The 20,406-nt window shown below is 46.3% G+C and overlaps 2 protein-coding genes across 2 annotated transcripts in view; both read right to left on the reverse strand.

The window, feature by feature from the left end:
- RABGAP1 (RAB GTPase activating protein 1) overlaps positions 1–20,406 on the reverse strand; it is a 99,502-nt gene that overhangs the window by 37,810 nt on the left and 41,286 nt on the right. The window lies entirely within an intron of this gene.
- Positions 10,310–11,492, reverse strand: GPR21 (G protein-coupled receptor 21). The gene has a single exon (XM_070955768.1). The coding sequence runs from the start codon at positions 11,426–11,428 to the stop codon at positions 10,340–10,342; it is 1,089 nt and encodes a 362-aa protein (XP_070811869.1). The 5' UTR covers positions 11,429–11,492; the 3' UTR covers positions 10,310–10,339.

The raw sequence follows: 20,406 nt of genomic DNA on the forward strand, positions 1-20,406 counted from the left end.
ACCACTGGTGTGGAGCCCTCTTGGAACTGCTGAAAGGACTGTGTCGTAGACCGGGGGTCTCCGACCTTGTCAACTTTATGACTTGTGGACTTCAACTCCCAGAATTCCATACGCTGGCTGAGGAATTCTGGGAGTTGAAGTCCGCAGGTCATAAAGTTGCCAAGGTTGGAGACCCCCTGTTGTAGACTGACGATAAAGGATGTTGTATCCCGCCCCCTCTGTTGAGAGGGAGGGATATGACACCATCTATATCAATCCTTCCGTGCCCCATCACCATCCAGTCAGAGCTGAAGAAGCTTCTTGGATGAGAAGGGAAACATCTTCAAAAGAAACAGAACAAGAAACTCCTGGAAAAAACAGCACCTTTGGGAGAACCACGACCTGGAGGACAGAGAATCATCAAGAGGCAACTGGAACTTTCTGATTTTTCTTTGAAGACGTTTCGCTTCTGCTCCAAGAAGCTTCTTCAGTTCTTGGACGAGAAGCGAAACGCCTTCAGAGGAAAAACAAGAAAATCTAGTTGCTGTCAAAGAGATTCACAATTAAATATTGCAGTTCTTTATTATATGTCTCCGGTATAATCCCTAATAAAAAAGAGCCATGGTAGTACAGTGGTTTAAAGCACCCTGTTATTAACACAGCTGCCTGCAATTACTGCAGGTTCGAATCTCCCCAGGCTCAAGGTCGACTCAGCCTTCCATCCTTTCTAAGGTAGGTTAAATGAGGACCCAGTTTGTGGGGGCAATAAGCTGACTTTGTATAAAAATATACAAAAGTATGAAGGCTATTGCTTAACGCCTTGTAAGCCGCCCTGAGTCTCCGGAGAAGGGCGGCATATAAATCAAATTTAAAATCTATATCTATATCTATATCTATATCTATATCTCTATATCTAATCTCTCTCTCTCTCTCTCTCTCTCTCTCTCTCTCTCTCTCTCTCCCTTCTTTCCTTCTATCTATCTATCTATCAATCTATCAATCTATCAATCTATCAATCTATCTATCTATCTATCTATCTATCTATCTATCTATCTATCTATCTATCTATCTATCATCTATCTATCTATCTATCTATCTATCTATCTATCTATCTAATCTGGTTTAAAGAATCTGGATTCTGGACTGAGAATCTCTACACAGACTTTTTAGTGACTTCCTTCTGATTGGGAAATTGAGTGATTTCATCTCCAGCCGTTTTCTCCTGCCGCTGCGCCTTAAGAAGCCCACGCAGGAAATTTAGTATTCTTTTAAGACGTGGGATTAAGTCACCCTGAAAAAAGAGAAGACTCGCCAACAGCCACCCTTTCACCCACCGTGCCCGGCTGGATCCAGCCAACAAAAGTGAGAGCAGGTGGGAAGGAACCCGGCCCGCGCCGTTGTTGGGAACAATAAAACTTACAATAAGCCATTGTTTCAGGCCAAATATGGCCATAAACCCCGTTCTAAAAATAAGAGGAAATCCCCAAGTGATGCCAGCCTTTTCAGCTGCGCTCCGTTCCTTTTAGGGCTCAAGTTTCCCACAAGAAAAATTACCAAAGAGCCGCTTGGTGGAAAAAAAACCTCCTGCCCCGCGGGCAGACTGGCAGGGCGAAGGCAGCTGCGGGAGAAACAGGGGTGCTGCAACCCCCCCCCAAGGCAGTGTGAAGGGGTGGGGGTCTCTTTATGGGTGCAGGAGGTGTGTGGGGGGTCGAGAAAAGTAGAAGAACGATCCAATGCGGCATGTGACGGTCACCCCCGAATGCTCTGGCACCCCGTTTGAGTGGGACATTAAAAGAGACATTAAAACAAAAATAGTCAAGCGGAAAATGTACAGCTTGAAAAGAGCTAAAATGCTATAGAGGTACCGTATTTTTTGGATTATAAAATGGACCTAAATTTTTAGGTCCTATCTTTTTTCGGGCCTTTTCCAGTCTTTTTTTCGAGCTGTTTCCGGGGCTATTTTTGGGGGGCCCATTTTTGAGGCTTTTTTTTCGGCCCGTTTTCAAGGCTTTTTTCAGCCTGTTTTTCCCCAAAAAACGGGCCGAAAAAAAGCCTCAAAAACAGCCCCAAAAAAGTTTCGGAAACGGGCTGAAAAAAGCCCCGAAAATGGGCCAAAAAACCCTTGAAAATGGGTCAAAGAAAGCCCTGAAAATAGGCCAAAAAAAAGCCTCAAAAACGGGCCCCCAAAGCCTCAAAAATAGGTCAAAAAAAGCCCCGAAAATGGGCTGAAAAAAGCCTCAAAAACGGGCCCCCAAAGCCTCAAAAACAGGTTGAAAAAGCCCCCAAAATGGGCCCAAAAAAGCCCTGAAAAAGGCCCCAAAAAGGCCTGAAAATGGGCCGTGCAGAGCCCAAAAAACGGCCAGCGGATGGGCGGGGACTTCGGCAATATTTGGTCTATACGACGCACAGACATTTTCACCCCCTTTTAGGAGTCAAAAAAGTGCGTCTTATAGTCCGAAAAATACGGTAGTCCTCGGCTTACAACAGTTCATTTAGGGACCGTTCGAAGTCACAACGGCCCTGAAAAAAGGGACTTAAGACTGTTTTTCACACTTAATGGCCGTTGTGGCATCCCCGTGGTCATTCACACAATCAAAATTCAGACGTTCGACCACTGACTCATTTTTATGACGGCTGAAGTGTCCTGGGGGGAGTAATCATGTGATTCCCTTTTCCGACCTTCCGATGAACAAAGTCAACGGAGGGAGGAGGGGAAACCCCGATTCATTTAACGACGGTGTTGCTGACGTCGCAACCGCAGCGATTCGCTTTAACAAAGGTGGCAAGGAAGGTGGCAAAACGGGGGAGGACGACGACACGGGACTCGCTTAACGAGCGTCTCGCTTAGCGTCGTTGGGCTCAGGTGTGGTCATAAGCCGAGGACTTCCCCGCGTGCAGGGAAGTTTGAAGAATAAGGAGTCACAACTGCAGCCACGCCTTCCTTGCGTTAAGCAGCACCCTTCGCGCTTTTAGACCCACAAAGAAATTTACACATTTTGTGATTTAAACGATGGTTTTGCGACATTTCTTCGCTTGCCGTGTGGCCCCCCCAAACATCTGTATCGAGCCACCCGAACAGAATATGCATGCAATGCTAAATTAGACATTTAACATTGTATGCAAATGTCTGCAAAAAAAACCCGCCATCTAAAAAACGGAGGTGCCCAGGTAGCTTTTCGCTTGTTTCTCTCTGAGGTAAATCTCCTGCCAACCTTTTCTCCCTGAGGGCATGAAGCCTTTTATGGACTTAAGCATGGAGTATCTTGATCTTAAAATAGATTCAGATTAGATTCAGATTAACAAGAGTTGGAAGGGACCTTGTAGGTCATCTAGTCCAACCCCAACCCCATCCCCGCTCTCTGAGGTAAAGAGAGGAAAGGCTGCCGTGAAAACCTGTTAGGGATTGGAAAAGGATGGAAAGGGAACTGATGGAGCCCTATTCTAAGTTGTCCCTCCTGAGCTGAATACTCCTGAGGGGGACCTTGGTGCTCTGTGAGATTGGTGGGTTTCTTGAAGACGTTTCATTACCTAGCCAGGTAACATCATCAGTGCTCCAAGGGAGTAGGGTTTGTGGAGAGGAGGAGGAGGAGGAGGAGAGGGGGAGGAGGCGGGAGGAAGAGTTTCATCACCCAATAATGATATTACCTAGTTTGGGGAATGCAACATCTGCAAGAAAAGCACCAAGCTCAGACAGCACCAAGGACCCCACAGTCCTCCTCCTCCCGCTGCTGATGTTACCTGGCTAGGTAATGAAACGTCTGCAAAAACCCTACCAAGCTCAGAGAGTACCAAGGACCCCACAGTTCTCTTCCTCCCTCCTCCTCTCCTTCCTTCCTCCCTTCCTCCTCCTCTTCTTCCTCTTCCTCCTCCTCCTCCTCTCCTCCACAAACCCTACTCTCTTGGAGCACTGGTGATGTTACCTAGTTTGGTAATGAAACATTTGCAAAAAACCCACCCAGCTCAGAGAACACCAAGGACCCCACAGTTCTCTCCCTCCCTCCCTCCCTGCCTCCTCCTCCTCCTCCTCCTCCTCCTCTTCCTTCCTTCCTTCTCCTCCTCCTCCTCTCCACTAACCCTTCTCTCTTGGAGCACTGATAATGTTACCTAGTTTGGTAATGAAACATTTGCAAAAAACCCACCCAGCTCAGAGAACACCAAGGACCCCACAGTTCTCTTCCTTCTTCCTCCTCCTTCCTTCCTCCTCCTCCTCCTCCTCTCCACAAACCCTACTCTCTTGGAGCACTGGTGATGTTACCTAGTTTGGTAATGAAACATTTGCAAAAATCCCACCAAGCTCAGAGAGCACCAAGGACCCCACAGTTCTCTTCCTTCCTCCTCCTCCTCCTCCTCCTCCTCCTCCTCCTCCACCTCCTCCTCCTCCTCCTCCTCCTCCTCCTTCCTCCCTCCTCCTCCTCTCCACAAACCCTACTCTCTTGGAGCACTGATGATGTTACCTAGTTTGGTAATGAAACATTTGCAAAAAACCCACCCAGCTCAGAGAGCACCAAGGACCCCACAGTTCTCTTCCTCCCTCCTCCTCTCCTTCCTTCCTCCCTTCCTCCTCCTCTTCTTCCTCTTCTTCCTCCTCCTCCTCTCCTCCACAAACCCTACTCTCTTGGAGCACTGATGATGTTACCTAGTTTGATAATGAAACATTTGCAAAAAACCCATGAAGCTCAGAGAGCACCAAGGACCCCTCATCTCGACCCTGAGCTACAAATATTCTCCTTTATTGGTACCTTATGATACCTTTTCTTTTATGCACACCGAGAGCGAGCATATGCACCAAGACAAATTCCTTGTGCGTCCAATCACACTTGGCCAATAAAAAATTCTATTCTATTCTATTTCTAAATACCCCCCCTTTTTTTTTTCTTGTGACCCAAACCGAAAGCTGGGTGACCCAAGCATGAAAGCAAAATGTCCCGGGGACGTATCCCACAGGCTGACCAGAGGAAAAGACTGAGAGCCATGGAAGCATTTCGCGCTCCAGACGTCCCTGCCAAGCAAAACACACACGAGTCCTTTTTGGGGACAAAAGCTGCCAGTAAAGAATGGGGTGGCATTTAAGAGACGTTTCCAGGAAGCCGAGAGCCGGGGTGGGAATAAAGCACATATTTTTTGTTTTGTTTTTACACTGAAACCTCCCAAGTCTTACTAAGCTGGACTCTTGAAAAGGCGGCAAAAATCGACGATTACACAATGATTGTCCCAAGAATCTGTGTTAAAAAGTTCCTACGCTATTAAAGGCAGGGATTGGGTTTATTTTTTTACTGTTTTGGGGCCCTTTCTGTTGTTAGCAACGCAGGAAAAAAAAACGATTTCTCCCTAGGAAATAAAAATCACGACGATGGATGGTTGAAACGGCTCCTCGTCTCCGTTTACCTGTCCAGTAGAATAAGCACTGCTTGTTTAATTTTCCCCCTTGCAATTAGATAAACTTCGAATAGATTTATTTTCTTTTTAAAAGGCTGGGATACTTCAGCTGGTCCACGACAGGTATAAAACAAACGCATCCGGAATGTTCTTTTTTTACGCAACTAAATACAGCTGGCTTTCAATGATGCACAAAGGCTTGTTAACCCATCCCCATCACAAATGCACAAACCCCCCCCCCCCCCCCACAAAACAACACAACAACCCAAACAGACATCTTCAGAGACCGGATTTCTGGGACTGTTCTTGGTGAATCCCATTGTTTTGGGTCTGAGCCTCTAAAACTTCGATTCTCGGCCCTATCTGGATACCCGAATATCCAAATATCCGAGGGATATTTCAGCCTCTCCTGTAGAAGCTTTGATTTCCTCTCTCCCCCGCCCCAAAGGATGACCCGTTGCGTTTGAGACGGTTACACCCCCGAGCATCAAACCTGGCATCGGGGTATCAAAAAAAAAAAAATCAGGAATGTTGTAATAAAATGAGTGAAGAAGAAAGAAGATAGATAGATGCATGAAGAGAAAAGCAAGAAATGTGGGAGAAAATGTTATAATCAACAAAACAAACAAACAAACAAACAAACAAAAAGAGCCTTGGTAGCACAGTGGACTAATGCACTGTTATTAACATCTGCTGCTTGCAATTACTGAAGGTTCGAATCTCGCCAAGGCTCAAGGTTGACTCAGCCTTCCATCCTTTCTAAGGTAGGCAAAATGAGGACCCAGTTTGTGGGGGCAATAAGCTGACTTTGTATAAATATACAAAAGTATGAAGGCTATTGCTTAGCACATTGTAAGCCGCCCTGAGTCTCCGGAGAAGGGCGGCATATAAATTAAAGCAAAAAAAATTGATAATATTAAGATACGATAAATGGCGGAGGAGTAGGAAGACGACACGAAAGATGTACTTGGACGATGCACCGAATGATCGATTATGTATTGTAGGTTCGTTTGTCTAATAAAATTAAAAAAAAACCTTTTATATAAAAAAAAAACATTCGGGGTGCTTTTGCTTATTTCTTGGAATCGCTCTGAGAGTAAGATGGAAGCTCCCTGGATTTGATCAAATGTAAGTCATAGATAAATATTAGCCTCGGTCAACGAGTTTGCTGGTTCTAACCCTGCGAAAGGCAGAGAGATTTTGGGACAGACAGACAGACAGACAGACAGAAAGACACACACACACGGTGTCTCTTCACTGCTCCCCAGGGCAGCCAGGAGAGTGAAAGGAAACATTCAACAGGTCATCTAGTCCAACCCCCTGCTCACACAAAGGACGACAAAGCTCAGCATCTTAGCCGCCGAACCACATTTACGAAGCCGCCCCCCCCGACACCCCCCCCCGACCCAGAGTACGTTCGACTCATGCTTGCAGTTAAACACAGGCTAATCTTCTGGTGTTTGGATCCAAGCACAGCTCTGGACCGTGCCAAGTTCTAAAATTTAACGGTTTTTTTAAAAAAATGACACTTATGAAAGTGTTCCCTGTAACAGGCGAGATCCGGACCGACAAGGCAAGATGCAACGGCGGAAAACGGTTCCTAATCTTAAGACAAAATCCATCATGCATTTTCTCCCCGTTTTTAGCGCTTAATTATACGAAACCTGGGCGTTATATGTAGTTTTGAAAGGTCTTCGCAGCCGTGTTAAAATTTCTTTCCCTTTGCCCAACCCAAAATCCCCTTCCTTCCTTCCTGGGGACAATCTCACATCTGTGCGCGAGATGTGCCCATCTGGCACACAAAAACACTCGTTCTTTTCAAGCATGGCAAATATTGGACAAGCTTGTCCTGCGATTTTTAAAGCTCGGCCAACGGGGAAGCAAATAATTAAAATATCCGTCCGTCCTTTTTTTTTTTTTTTTTTTGCACCCGGGATTCTGTTTGAAAAAAAAAAAAAAAAAGACTTAGTCAGATCTTCAGTGGCCGGTCTGCAGATTGGGGGGGGGGGGAGACGGAGAAAGAGGCGAGGCGAAAGTTTGGCTTTGCAAGCTGGATTTCCAGGGTTGGCCTTTAAAATGGCAAGTTTTAAAAAATAAAAAAGGAAGACTTGTTTAAATTGAAACTCCCAGCTTGGCACCGTATCCTGTTTCTTCTAACAATGGGCGAAGAAAAGCCACCTCCGGGGCGTGAGAATCAATCCCCTGCAGCAATTGGCATTCGGAGGTAGACTGCTCCTGTTCCTAGCAGTTCCATATTAACCTTATGGACTAGCAGCCAGTGATAGCTTTGCATTTTCCCCTCCGTTTAGCTGTAGCACGTTGTTACCCGGCATCTGGCAAACTCTTAGCCGGACCCAGCAGCCTCAAATCTTTCTGAGCCAGAAATTGGGGAGCAGCTTCTCTCTAGATCGAAAGTGGTATATTTTGCAGAGATGGCTTGGTTGATTAACCAAAGCAGTGTAGTCTGAATACAAAAATGTATTTTTTTTTTCACCCCAATGCAGGCAGTGCCTGAGACGTATCCTACTAGAATTTGAACCAGGTTGAAGACCTGGCTGCTTTTTTTAAAAATGGATAGGGGAGTACACACAAACGCACAATTTTGCATTTCATCGCTATCAAAATTGAGAAGCCTTTTTTTTTTTTTTTCAACAGATTTCCAAACTTCCGGGGTTTCAATCATGATCCCAACCAAAAACATCTCCTTAATTCCCAAAGTTTTTTTTTTTCTTTCCTTATCACAGCGATCAGGAACTTATATATAGATATATACATACATATACACATACACACGTATATATGTAGGTGTCTCGATAGAAAAACACTTAATATATGTGTGTATGTATATATGTATGTATGTATGTGTATATGTGTGTGTGTATGTGTGTATATATATATACATACATACATACATACATACATATATATACATACACACACATATACATACAGGGAGGATACATGAGATGAGGGTGTGGCTAACTGATGAGGACTTATAAGGCCGAAATAGATTTATCTTAGTCTCCCAATGGGCAGCAAAGAGTCTGCTGGCTGCCAGAAAAAGAAAAAAAAAGCCCAGAAACTAGTGAATTGTGATTTCACTGAACTAGGGCTGCATAACATCTTGGTTTACGTAGGTAGAACCTGGCTAAAGAGACATACACATAAAACCTATGAAAAAGAAAGAAAAACATATACACACACACACACACACACACACACACACACACACACACATATATTCTTACTTCTTCGTAGGATTTATGTGTGTTTTTCCTCTAGCCAGGTTTTCCCTACGTAACCAAGGTTTTTCTGCAGCCCTAGCTCAGTAGAATCACATCCACTCGATTCTGGGCTTTTTTCCTTTCTGGCAGCCAGCAAGTTCTTGCTGCTACTATATATATATATATATATATATGTAAAAAGTTAAAATCTCAGGTGTTCTCCCGCGTCATTTAAAAGTCTGTTAGTTAAAATGCTTAAAATCCTGGCTAAGATCTCAGCTCAAAATCCTCCAAAATCCCAACAAAACACTTTGTAAAGTTTTTTAAAACTGTGGCTAAAATCCTAACCAACACTTTCGACAAGCTCATCTTCTGGCCTTGACTATCAGTTTAGACGTTGTGGATCCTGCTTCATTATCCTTGCTGCAGCCTGAGTGCGTGTTAACCTAGAAACTAGTGGATTGTGATTTCACTGAACTAGGGCTGCATAAAAATCTTGGTTTACGTAGGAAGAACCTGGCTAAAGAGAAATACACATAAAGCCTACGAAAAGGAAAGAAAACACATATATATATGAAGAGAAATTTGTTTTGAGAAACATATCTATCTATCTATCTATCTATCTATCTATCTATCTATCTATCTATCTATCTATCCTCTCCCTCTCTCTCTCTCTCTCTCTCTCTCTCTCTATATATATATATATATATATATATATATATATATATATATATATATATAGAGAGAGAGAGAGAGAGAGAGAGAGAGAGAAATTTGTTTTGAGAAACTGCTTCAAAACAAGCCAAAACAAGTCAAGGAACAAATGACTTCATGCCCAAAGCGGCTGCCTACAAAATCGGAAACAAGGAAAAGGACAAAATAAATATATATTCTTTTTTCTCTCCCCGCTGGCTGAAATGAAATAAATAAATAAACAAAGAAACAAACAGGAGGAGGAGACGAGGGAGAAAAAAAAAAAAAAAGGAAACACTTTTATTCATTTGCTAATTTTGGTCTGCTCCAAAGTCATTCATTTAACTACACAGACATTTCAAATTTTTTTTTCTTTTCTTTTTTTTTTTTTTAAGAAAAATGCAAATACGGTACTTTTAAATCACAAATGAACAACCTGGTGAGGGTTTGGGGGGGGGGGGGGAAAGGGGGGGAGTCCCAAAAGGGATCTGGGGAGAAGAGAAATAACCACATTTATAAAAAACCCTAAGAGGAGAAAAGGGGACAGTGGAATTATTGGCTACGGGCATGGCGGGTGGCGGGTGGGGGGAGAGAGGAGTTGGGAGAGGGGGGGGGGACAAATCGTTATTTGGACCCATAAGATTTTTTTTGAAACATACTTTGGCATATGCACAAAACAAGTCAAAAAGAATACACTATTTAAACCACACTCCTGGACTTGAGACGAAAGAGCACAGATCTCCAAACAGCAGGCCACAGAGGCGAGAAACAGCTGGAGGGCCTTTTAGCTGGCATTGGAGACCATCCATTGAGTCACTCCAAAGAAAAGACCCTTCCCTCCCTCTCCTTCCCCCCCCCCTCCCCACGCTCCCGGTCAAAATGGACACGTTCCTGTTTCCTGCTTCCCACCGGGGACTCGAACCCAGAAACCCGGCGCGCAGCCCCGTGCTGGTGGAAATCCTCAGGTCCTTTTTGAGATCAGTAGCGTCTTTCTTTTTGCACATCTGGACGTCCTGAGTTCGGGGAGGAAGGGGAGGGGAAAAAAAAAAAAAAGAAAGCAAGCCCCATCAGGCGTGACACCCGTTAGAAGGTCTTTTGCTGCGGGAGGCGGAGGAGTCCTTGGCCGCCCGGTGCCGGGCGCAAGGAATGCAAAGGGCGCCCGAGAGGTGCTTCAACCCTTTCTGAAAGACACTGTTGGACAAGCTGTAGATGATACAGTTGCAGAAGCTATTGCTGATGGCCAGCCAGGTGGTTAGGAAGGCGGCCAGGCGGTTGTGATAAACCGAGGAGCTCTCCAGGAGGAAGTAGACGATGTAAGGGAGCCAGAGGATGTAGAAGACGCTGGTGATGCGCAAGAGGACCATGGCGTAGCGCTTGTCGGGGCACGGCTGCCCCTCGGATGCCTCCCCTTCCTGGGAGCTGAAGCGCACTCGCCTCTCGTTGATCTCCCGCGTGTGCTGCTGGCAGATGCGGAAGATGCTGAAGTAGGTGAAGCAGACGACCAAGGCGGCCGGCGCGTACAGCATGACCACGATGAAGAGGGTGAAGACGGCCCGGGTGTCCCAGAAGTCGGCGCACCACTGGAAGATGTCCCCATGGTAGCCGGGTTTCCCCCACTCGAAGAAAGCGGGCAGGAAGACGGCGCCCGAGTAAAGCCAGAGCAGCAGGATGCAGGTGCGCAGGCGGCAAGGGGTGACCAGCGTGCTGTAGGTGAGGGGCTTGGTGATGGCGATGTAGCGGTCCAGGCTGATGCAGGCCAGCGAGGTCATGGAGACGCTCTTCAGCACCGAGACCACGTAGCCGAAGACTTTGCAGACCAGGGACTCCGGCAGGAAGGCCACCGGGTGGTGGAGCAGGGAGAGGGAGGGCACCAGGCAGCTCACCCCCACCAGCAGGTCGGCGTAGGCCATGGTCTGGATGAAGTAGCTGGTGGTGTGGTGGTTCAGCAGCGGGGCGCAGTGGAAGACAAAGATGACCACCAGGTTGCCCGAGATGATGAGGACGGTGAGGAAGACGATGATGATCACCTCCAGCAGGCAGACATCCAGGCTGTCGGGGTAGCCGGACGCCAGCAGGCAGAAGGGCCTCCCGCCGCTGTCACCGCCACCGCCGCTCCCGTTGCCGGAAGGGCTGCTGCCATCCAGGGAGGCGTTCATCTTGCAATGGTGCCCACGGCGCCCCCCCCCTCTCACGCCGGTGGCCGCTGGCCGGCTGCTGCACCGGCTGTCATTGCGGCAGCTCCTGTGTGCGCGACGGCAGCGGCGGCTGCTGCTGCTGCTGCTCCTTGGGAAAAGGCGAGGAGGAGTGTGGCAGCCACCCGGGCATTGTCCGCAATGTTCCCTCTTGGCTCGCTGCTGCTGGCTGCTGCTGCTGCCGGCAGCCACCGCCCCCTCCTCCAGCTGGGCTGGCTGGCTGGCTGGCTGGCAGCAGGAGGCTGGCTGCCGCTGGGGGGGAGCAGAGGTGCGTTGCTGCTGGGCTGCTCTCTGGCTGGAAGAGGAGGAGGAGGAGGAGGAGGAGGAAGAGGGGGAGGCTGGCTGGAGGGTTGGGGGAGGGAGGGAGGGGAGGAGAGGAGAGAAGGCCAGTGGAGCCACGTGGAGGCGGTTCCTCTTGGAAGCCGAGGGAGGAAGAAAGAAGGGGCGTATTACAGCATCCCTCCCTTCCTCCCCGGATGCGCCAGGCGGCCTCCCCGCCCCCAACACTGCAGGAGAGGGGGAGAGGAGAGGGGGGCCAGCTGCCCACCAGCTTCCCAGGGTATCTGGAGGAGGGATGCTCTGGAGACTGGCACCCCCTCCTCCTCCTCCGCCGCCTACCTGCCGATGCTCCAAGGAGGACAAAGGCGAGCTCTTCGCAGCCAGCCAGCTAGCTAGCTAGCCAGCCAACCGGCCAGCCAGCCAGGCAGGAGACGGTGCGTGTATCTGCCTGGGGTGTCTGCTCCGGCAGAGGCAGGCAGCTGCCCACTGCGGGTCAGAAGGGGAGGAAAAGGCAGCGCAGCCCCTGGGCTGGTTCTCTCCACCCAGCTGGCTCTGCAGATTCGGTGGGCGCGCGCGCCTGCGTGTCCCCAGGCTCCTCCAGCGCGCTTGCTCGCTCTTCACTGCACTGCCAAGCCCACCGCCCTGCAGAAAAGTTTCTCTTGGCGTAGGGAGAGAGGGGGAGCATCGGCCAAACCCACCCACCCGCCCACCCACCTGCCCCTGCCTCTCAGCTCTGCCCAGACCGGCTGGAGTTACAGATGCAGTTGGGAAGTACAAATCTCTCAAACAGCCCAAAGAAAGCAGCCAGATGGAGGGGGAAGGGGAGGGATGCCAAGCCCCTTCCCCCCCCCAGGTATCAACCCCTCGGGAGGGCTGCTGAGAGAGGGAGACCCTCCCTCTCTCTCCCTGATGCATTTTGGCAGCCCTGATCCTTTTAACCCCCCAAAAGGGGGAAGCCAAAACATGGCACTCCCTTCCCCCCCCCTCCCCCAAGGACATCATCAAAGGGGACAGTCCCCGTCCTTGTGACCCGAGATCCACCAGAGTGACCCTTGCAGGAGTTTTGATGGACTGAAATCCGGACAGGGCCTCTGTGACCAGGCCCCTGATCCAAAGGTGGCTTCACCGAAGTAAAACCAGAAGCCAGCTCTCTTGAGGGAAGCCTCTGGATTAAACCAGGATTCAGCTGCGCTTCCAAATCCCTTTAGCCCCAACGGTTTCTGTTCCTCTTTTATTTTTTTTTTAATTTTTAATTTTTTTTTAATTTAGATTTATATGCCGTCCTTCTCCGGAGACTCAGGGCGGCTTACAATGTGCTCAGCAATAGCCTTCATCCTTTTTGTATATTTATACAAAGTCAGCTTATTGCCCCCACAAACTGGGTCCTCAATTTACCTACCTTAGAAAGGATGGAAGGCTGAGTCAACCTTGAGCCTGGTGAGATTCGAACCTGCAGTAATTGCAGGCAGCTGGTCTTAATAACCAGCTTAATAACAGGGTGCCTTAGACCACTGTACTACCAAGGCTCTTTATATATATATATATATATATATATATATATATATATATATATATATATATATATATATATATATATATATATATATATATATTCCCTGACCACTTTGGCAGGAACGGGAGAAAAGACTCTGCTTTGAATATTCATCGTGAGGCGAGATAATCTCAGGATACAAACTCAGATTTAAGGGCTAAGGGAGCGAGAAGGGAGGGAAGGAAGGAGGGCAAGCTAGAGAGCTAGCCATCAGGAAAGATCCTTTGAAGCAACCCAGGTGATTCCTTCGTTAGCCATTGAAGAGCCGGCTCCTTCGAAGCATCTCCCCTCCATCTTGCTCCTTCGGTTACCATAGAAACTGGCTCTCTTTTCTCCCTCGAAGACCTTGGAAACTCGGATCCGAAGAATGGGGAAAAAGGCAGCCGCCTTATTTTTGCAGTTTTCCGGTCAAGAAATCCTCACGGACAACCGGACACGGGCCGGGTCTTGCAAAAGCGAACCGCCTCGAATCGAGTCGATTCAACTGCTCCGAAAAATAAAAATCGATTTTTAAGGGGGTTTTCCAGATCGAGCAGCGGATCGCCGATTCGAGGGCGTTCTCCTTAAAAACTGCGCAGAGAATTCTCCCAAAAATATATATCCCCTCTTCCTGTTTAGTCCGGCGTGAAGGAAATGCATTTTATAGCTAATGGGACTTTTTTCTTGGGTTTGGTGTTAAGTGCTGCTGAGGTCCACGCACCTGAGCCAGGTGCTAATAAATGTGTGAATATTTAGGAAGGAAGAAACAAGGGTGCTCTGAGGAGTGAATCCGACTAGGCTTAAAAATTACTGTCCAGTTAAAAAGATGCATCTCTGGTTTGTCGTCCGTCCCCCCCGTGAACAATTCTCCTTCATGTCAGAAAAAGACAGATGATTTAGAAGATGGAAAAGGGAGGGACCCAGCCATCAATCAATCAATCAATCAATCAGAATAGAACCTTGGAGGTCTTCTATACCATTTTGGATGAGTGACTGTCCAGTCTCTTCTTAAAAACCTCCAATGATGAAGCAACTCACAACTTCTTGTGGCACGCTGTTCCACTGGTTCATTGTTCACTGTTAGGAAGTTTCTCCTTCATCCCAGGTTGCTTCTCTCCTTGGTTAAGTTTCCATCTGTTGTTTCTTGTCCTGCCTTCTGGGGCTTTGGAAAATAAATTGACCCCCCCTCTTTTTTGTGGCAGCCCCTTCAATACTGGAATAGTGCCATCGTGTCCCCCCTACTCCTTCTTTTCTCTAGACTGGCCAAACCCAAATCCTGCAACCGTTCTTCACATTTTTTTAGTCTTTAATCATCTTAATTGCTCCTTTTTGCACTTTTGTTCCCCCCCCCCCCACAAAGTCTCAACATTTTTGTTGAGACACTGGATCTATACACACTGCAGAGCCCCCAGTTTTTATGGAAAGGCCCTGGAGATCTACAGCAGTGGCCAAAATTGTGGAAACCTTTTGGGAAAAGTTGTATTTTCTAAAACTAGCTAATAACACCACTTTTTTTTTTTTTTTGGAGTAGTATCATAAAAGTATATATCAATGGAAAGATAATTTAATCAAGAATGTAGGCTTGGTAGTACAGTGGTCTAAGGCACCCTGTTATTAAGCTAGTTATTAAGACCAGCTGCCTGCAATTACTACAGGTTCGAATCTCGCCAAGGCTCAAGGTTGACTCAGCCTTCCATCCTTTCTAAGGTAGGTAAATTGAGGACCCAGTTGTGGGGCAATAAGCTGACTTTGTATAAATATACAAAAGAATGAAGGCTATTGCTTAACGCATTGTAAGTCGCCCTGAGTCTCCGGAGAAGGGCGGCATATAAATCAAATTTTAAATAAAAATGTAATGCAATCACTTTTATGAAGGATTTGCTATTAGAATAGCAGTTATAGTATAAAGACAAAAAGCGAAACACGTAGAAAAAAGGAGATATACAAAAATGATCACTATAGAAAAAACGAGATATAGAAATGATCACCATGTCAGTTAATCCTTAGTTGCGTAACCTTTAGCATGAATGACGGCCTTACAACGTCTTCCCATGGAGTGAATCAAGTCTTTGAGTTCTGCAGCTGTTTATCATGTGAAACCAAGATGGAATGATGGCTTCTATTAACTGGGTTTTATTGCTGGGTCGCTTCTGACTAGCAAGTTTCTTTAGTCGGAAAATCCATAGATTTTCAATTGGATGAAGGTCTGGGGCTATTCCCAGGCCATTCCAGCAGCGGAATAGGATTATCTTGAAACTCCAAAAAAAAAGAAGTGGTGTTATTAGCCATCAAAGCTTATTAGCCATCAAATACCTCCGGGTATTTTGCTGTGCACTCAAGATCCTGTTGTTCCGCCAGGCCGGGCTATCAACATAATAACTTTAAATTGGGTGTTTTAAATTTCTGGGGTTTTAAATTGAGCCCAATTATTTAATAATTTTAAATTATTTTAATTGGTTTGTCTTGTGCTTTTAATAGGCTGTACACCGCCCTGAGTCCTTCGGGAGAAGGGCGGTATAGAAATAAAATTATTATTATTATTATTATTATTATTATTATTATTATTATTATTATTATTATTATTATTATTAAAAATACACTTTTCCCAAAAGATTTCCACAATTTTGGCCACTACTGTATTTCCTCTTTCTCCCTACAGCAGGTAAGTCCCTCCTTTCCAAAACCAAGGGAGCAAAATTGGCTAAATTGGGGTTTGTTTTTTTTACAGATTTTTGAATCGCGGCATCCTATGCCCATGATGGATGCCAGTCAAAAGATACCTGTGATCCAGGGTTAGGTAGGGCTGAATCACAGAATATCGGAGTTGGAAGGGACCTTGGAGGTCTTTTAGTCCAACCCGCTGCTGAAGCAGAAGCCCCTATATACCATTTCAGATAAGTGACTGTCAAATCACTGTCAAAGGAGCCTTGGTAGTACAGTGGTCTAAAGCACCCTGTTATTAAGACCAGCTGCCTGCAATTACTGCAGGTTCGAATCTCGCCAGGCTCAAGGTTGACTCAGCCTTCCATCCTTTCTAAGGTGGGTAAAATGAGGACCCAGTTTGTGGGGGCAATAAGCTGACTTTGTATAAATATACAAAAAAGGATGAAGGCTATTGCTTAACGCATTGTAAGCCGCCCTGAGTCTCCGGAGAAGGGCGGCATATAAATCAAATTTAAAAAAAAAAAAAAAGAAAGAGAAAGAAAGAGAAAGAAGGAAGGAAGGAAGGAAGGAAGGAAGGAAGGAAGGAAGAAAGAAAGAAAGAAAGAAAGAAAGAAAGAAAGAAAGAAAGAAAGAAAGAAAGAAAGAAAGAAAGAAAGAAAAGCTGACTTTGTATAAATATACAAAAGGATGAAGGCTATTGCTTAACGCATTGTAAGCCGCCCTGAGTCTCCAGAGAAGGGCGGCATATAAATCAAATTTTTTAAAAAAAAAAAAGAAAGAGAAAGAAAGAGAAAGAAAGAGAAAGAAGGAAGGAAGGAAGGAAGGAAGGAAGGAAGAAAGAAAGAAAGAAAGAAAGAAAGAAAGAAAGAAAGAAAGAAAGAAAGAAAGAAAGAAAGAAAGAAAGAAAGAAAGAAAGAAAGAAAGAAAGAAAGAAAGAAAAGCTGACTTTGTATAAATATACAAAAGGATGAAGGCTATTGCTTAGCGCATTGTAAGCCGCCCTGAGTCTCCGGAGAAGGGCGGCATATAAATCAAATTTTTTTAAAAAATCATTTTTTTTTATAGAAGATGAGCTCTCGTGGCCTCTTTACTCCACAACTGATCCACAAAGATTTTTCTTTGAGCTGGAGGAAAGCCTAGCAGCCCCCCCTCTGGAGGACTCAGGGTTGTGTGAAGGTGTGGGGTTTTTTTTTTTTGTTTCTTAGACTTGTGAACTGGTTAAATGAAGAAATAAAAAAAAAATCACGAGGAAAGGCAATGCCAGCTTGGAAAACGATCTCGGAGCTGGTGCGAAGCTGCTTCCGGGATTCCCGCGAGGTGCACTACGTCGTTTCTCCAGGGAGCAACTGCGGAGAAGAAGGCTGGACGGGGCTTGGAGCAAAGAACCAGCTGTTAGGACCGAGGCGCGTGTCCGCACAAAGGCCCCTCTGTCGAGGGGGCAATGGGGGAAGGACCGTTTTTCACACACAACTCAGACCATTGCAGCATCCCCAGGCTCACGTGATCCAAATTCAAATAGAATAGAATAACAGAGTTGGAAGGGGCCTTGGAGGTCTTCTAGTCCAACCCCCTGCTTAGGCAGGAAACCCGACACCACTTCAGACAAAGGGTTATCCAACCTCTTCTTAAAAACTTCCAGTGCCGCTTCGCTCAGTTCCGGGACAGGTTGCTGGGTCCAGGGGCCCGAGTGTTTCAGGTCAGGCACCTCCAGGACCGGCGGGGCAGCCGGGGGTGTGGGGCTCCCAACCAGTATAGGGACCACCCCCCTTACAGACCACGTTTGATGGTAACCCCGATCGGGTGGCTCTCTTTCTAAGCCAGGTACTTAGCTATATCGACCTGTATGGTCGCTGCTGTCTCTCCCGAGATTGCTACGTGTCTGTTCAGACCTAGGCTTCCCAAGAGCGTGAAGCAGACTCCTTTGTCCCGACAAAAAAACCCCTTTTTATTAAATTACTGTGAATTCCTCTCATTCACATCCAGCAGAGTCTTTCAAGGGTGAATTTACAGTCACAGACCTTATCTGGCTTGGAGAGCTGCCAGGCCGATATCTTCAAAACTTGGCCAGGAGAGTCACGAACCAATTAAGTGAACTAATTGTCTCCTGCAAACTCCACTCCCCTTTCGCTCCTCTTTTATTCCCTCTGGGAGGGGCCATTCATCGTCCACCTGTGTGGCTTTACTCCCAAGTCGACCCTTGTTCTTTAGCCGTTCCCTTCGGCCGAAGAGGTTGTAGAAAAAATGCTTTTAAAAGTAAAAAAAAAAAAAAAAAAAAAGCCTCTGATGATTGCCCGGCTCAGCTGGGCATGGGAGGGGGCAGGCAGGGATTTTTGCTACCGGTTCTCCAAACCACCCGCCGCCTTCGCTACCGGATCGGGTGATCCGGTCCAAACCGGGAGCATTTCACACCTGCCCCTGTCCTAAGACATTTCACACCTGCCCCTGTCCTAAGACATTTCACACCTGCCCCTGTCCTAAGACATGTGCTTCTTTCCAAATGTCACACTCTCCGACAGAGCAGATTTGACACCTTTCATCTGTCCGGCCAATTGTATCGCTTATCTTTGATGCAGGCTCCGTCTTGTAGCACTTAAGACTTATATACCCCTTTACGGTGCTTTACAGCCCTCTCTAAGCGGTTTACAGAGTCATCCTATTGCCCCCCTCCCCCCAACAACAACCTGGGTCCTCGTTTTACCCACCTCGGAAGGATGGAAGGCTGAGTCAGTCAGGGAGGATCAAACTGTTGGCAGTGGGCAGAGTTAGCCTGCAATACTGCATTCTAACCATGAGGGAGGGAGGGAGGGAGGAAGGAGATGTGGAGGGGAAGGGAGGGGGAAGGAAGAAAGCAGAAGGAAGGGAGGGAGGGAGGGGGAAAGAAAGGAAGGAGGGAGGGAGGGAGGGAGGGAAGGAAGGAAGGAAGGAAGGAATTATAAAAAGAAAGGAAGGAAAGAGGCAGAAGGTATAGGAAGGAATGAAGGAAGATATGAAAAGAAAGGAAGGAAAGGGAGAAGGAAGGAAGGAAGGAAGGAAGGAAGGAAGGAAGGAAGGAAGGAAGGAAGGAGGAAATTATAAAAAGAAAGGAAGGAAAGAGGCAGAAGGTATAGGAAGGAATGAAGGAAGATATGAAAAGAAAGGAAGGAAAGGGATAAGGAAGGAAGGAAGGAAGGAAGGAAGGAAGGAAGGAAGGAAGGAAGGAAGGAGGAAATTATAAAAAGAAAGGAAGGAAAGAGGCAGAAGGTATAGGAAGGAATGAAGGAAGATATGAAAAGAAAGGAAGGAAAGAGACAAGGAAGGAAGGAAGGGAGGGAGGAAGGGAGGGAGGGGAAAAGAAAGGAGGGAGGGAGGAAAGGAAGGAAGGAGGAAATTATAAAAAGAAAGGAAGGAAAGAGGCAGAAGGTATAGGAAGGAATGAAGGAAGATATGAAAAGAAAGGAAGGAAAGAGATAAGGGAAGGAAGGAAGGAAGGAAGGAAGAAGGAAGGAAGGAAGGAGGAAGGGAGGAAGGAAGGAAGAAGAAAGGAAAGCAGCTACAGCACTTAGACTTATTTACTACTTCATAGTATTTTACAGCCCTCTCTAAGCGGTTTACAGGGTCAGCCTATTGCCCCCCCAACAATCTGGGTCCTCACTTTACTGACCTCGGAAGGACGGAAGTCAACCTTGAGCCTGGTGAGATTTGAACTGCCAAATTGCAGGCAGCCAGCAAGGCCGCCCAGAGTCCCTCGGGAGTTGGGCGGCATAGAAATGCGATAATTAAATTAAATTAAATTATTAAATTAAATTAAATTAAATTAAATTAAATTATTAAATTAAATTAAATTAAATTAAATTAAATTAAATTAAATTAAATTAAATTAAAAATTAAATTAAATTAAATTAAAAATTAAAAAATTAAATTAAATTAAATTAAATTAAATTAAATTAAATTAAATTAAATAATTAAATTAAATTAAATTAAATTAAATTAAATTAAATTAAATTAAATTAAATTAAATGGCAGCAGAAGTAGCCTGCCCGTATACTGCACTCTAATCACTGCGCCTAAAACCACAGGACATTATAACCATGGGACTTTACCAGCGCCTTTGAGAAAGCTCCCTGGGAAACAAGAAACATTTTGAGAAGCCTTCGAAGCCGGAGACCAGAAAGAGTATTTTTTCAGAGTATATGACACACTTTTCCCCTCCCTAAAAGAGGGTGAAAATTTGGGTGCATCTTATACACCGAATGTAGCCCCGCTAACCCGCCGCCCCCCCCACCCATCGGTCATTTTCAGCCTCCACGCATCGCGTTCTAGACCTGTTCCAGATTGCCACAGACTATCGCCGCCTCTGCGCAATCGGTGGCGAAAATCCCTGCCGCCTGGAACTGCCCGAAAACGCAACACTCGGAGGACAAAAACGGGGCATGCGGAGGCTGAAAATGCAATGCGCAGAGGCCAAAAATGCAATACGCGGAGGCGGCGA

The sequence above is a fragment of the Pituophis catenifer genome, unplaced genomic scaffold (genome assembly GCF_029215685.1).
Source record: "Pituophis catenifer annectens isolate HBS135680 unplaced genomic scaffold, rPitCat1.0.hap2 SCAF_17, whole genome shotgun sequence".
Lineage (NCBI taxonomy): Eukaryota > Metazoa > Chordata > Lepidosauria > Squamata > Colubridae > Pituophis > Pituophis catenifer.